At 64.4% G+C, this 1,901-nt stretch overlaps 1 protein-coding gene across 1 annotated transcript in view; it reads right to left on the reverse strand.

Moving 5' to 3' along the window:
• Positions 1 to 1,901, reverse strand: part of INTS3 (integrator complex subunit 3) — a gene marked incomplete at its 5' end in the record, with an annotated part of 18,860 nt that overhangs the window by 5,319 nt on the left and 11,640 nt on the right. The window contains 3 exons of the mRNA XM_033519791.1: positions 95 to 310; positions 1,142 to 1,210; positions 1,763 to 1,898. Of these exons, the coding sequence (XP_033375682.1) occupies positions 95 to 310; positions 1,142 to 1,210; positions 1,763 to 1,898 (421 nt within the window). The remainder of the gene's footprint in view (positions 1 to 94; positions 311 to 1,141; positions 1,211 to 1,762; positions 1,899 to 1,901) is intronic.

Here is a 1,901-nt window from a genome sequence, read left to right on the forward strand (position 1 = left end):
GGCAGATTTGGGGATTTTCCCCTTGCCCGGCTCATTCCCTGCCTGGCACCGCCCGCTGCAGCCCTGGGATAAATCCCACAGTGATCCTTTAATGCCAGCGGGAAACCCGGCCCTGGGGACACCTGGGGACACCTGGGGACACCTGGGGACACCTGGGGACACCTGGGGACACCTGGGGCAGCTCCAGGGATCCCCTCTGGACAGGGCTGGACCGGTCCCGGTCCCGGCACTCACTGAGGATGTTGAGCACGGAATCCTTGCGGAACATGACCAGGTTTCCCATCATCACGTGGCACACAAGCTCCTGCAGCTGTGGGGACAGGGACAGGCTCGGGGGGATCCGGGGGGGACCCTTTTCCAGGCGGGATCCGGCTGGAAAAGCTCCCAGGAGCATCCCTGGGATGGGATGGGAGCCGGGGGGGCTTCACACACACACAGAGCCCACTCAGGCTCTCATCCTCCCTCCTCTCCCTGCTCCTCTGGATCCGCTGGATCCCTGCTCCTCATCCCCTGGATCCCCTGGATCCGCTGGATCCCTGCTCCTCATCCGCTGGATCCACTGGATCTGCTGGATCCCTGCTCATCATCCGCTGGATCCACTGGATCCCTGCTCCTCATCCCCTGGATCTCCCAGATCCCCCAAATCCCCTGGATCTGTGGAGCTCTGCAGGGAAACACCTGGAGAAGACCAGGGAGGATCCAGGGTGGATCCAGGGAGGATCCAGAAAGGATCCAGGGAGGATCCAGGGAGGATCCAGGGAGGATCCGGAGAGGATCCTGGAGGATCCCAGGGAGGATCCGGGGAGGATCCAGGGAGGATCCAGAAAGGATCCAGGGTGGATCCAGGGAGGATCCAGGGTGGATCCCAGGGTGGATCCAGGGTGGATCCCAGGGTGGATCCGGGGAGGATCCAGAGAGGATCCCAGGGTGGATCCAGGGAGGATCCAGGGAGGATCCAGGGTGGATCCCAGGGTGGATCCCAGGGTGGATCCGGGGAGGATCCGGGGAGGATCCAGAGAGGATCCCAGGGAGGATCCGGGGAGGATCCAGGGAGGATCCAGGGTGGATCCCAGGGTGGATCCAGGGTGGATCCAGGGTGGATCCCAGGGTGGATCCCTTTCCCAGCCGGAATTTCTCGCACCTGGAAGGAGTCGATGACGGCCACGATCATGTTCAGCAGCTCCCCGCTCCGCAGGGTCTCGTCCGGGAACTGGGAACGCACAAAGCCCGGCGGCTTCAGGGAGAGGCTTCCCAAAACCCCCCAGGGAAAGGCTCCGGCAGCGGGGCCAGCCCGCCCAGATCCCTGGAATTCCCCGTTTTCCCTCTGCTCCCGGCTCCAGGGCCCCGCACGGGAACACAAAACCAACCACGGCGGGAGCCGAGGGCCGGGAACGGCGGCTGCGAGGGAGCGGGATGGGCCAAGGGATGGATCCCGGGATTTGGGGTCACCCTGGGATGGATCCCAGGATTTGGGGTCACTCTGGGATGGATCCCGGGATTTGGGGTCACCCGGGGATGGATCCTGGGATTTGGGGTCACCCTGGGAACAGCCTAACCCACCCTGGGATGGATCCTGGGATTTGGGGTCACTGTGGGATGGGATGGATGGGATGAGGTGGGGACCCCCCGGGCTGGGATGGAATGGGATGGGGACCCCCTGAGCTGGGATGGGATGGGGTGGGGACCCCCGGGATGGGATGGGATGGGATGGGATCCCCCGGGATGGGATGGGATGGGATGGGATGAGGACCCCCGGGCTGACCTCGGTGTAGATGGAGGGCGTGAGGAAGCAGAGCAGCCGCACGTCGTCCTCCTGGCACGCCTTCATGTCCATCATCAGACACGTGTGCAGCTCCCCCAGCTGCGTGGCCTGAGCGAACGACTCGTACAGCCCCATCCTG

This window comes from Parus major, chromosome 25LG2 (genome assembly GCF_001522545.3).
Source record: "Parus major isolate Abel chromosome 25LG2, Parus_major1.1, whole genome shotgun sequence".
NCBI lineage: Eukaryota > Metazoa > Chordata > Aves > Passeriformes > Paridae > Parus > Parus major.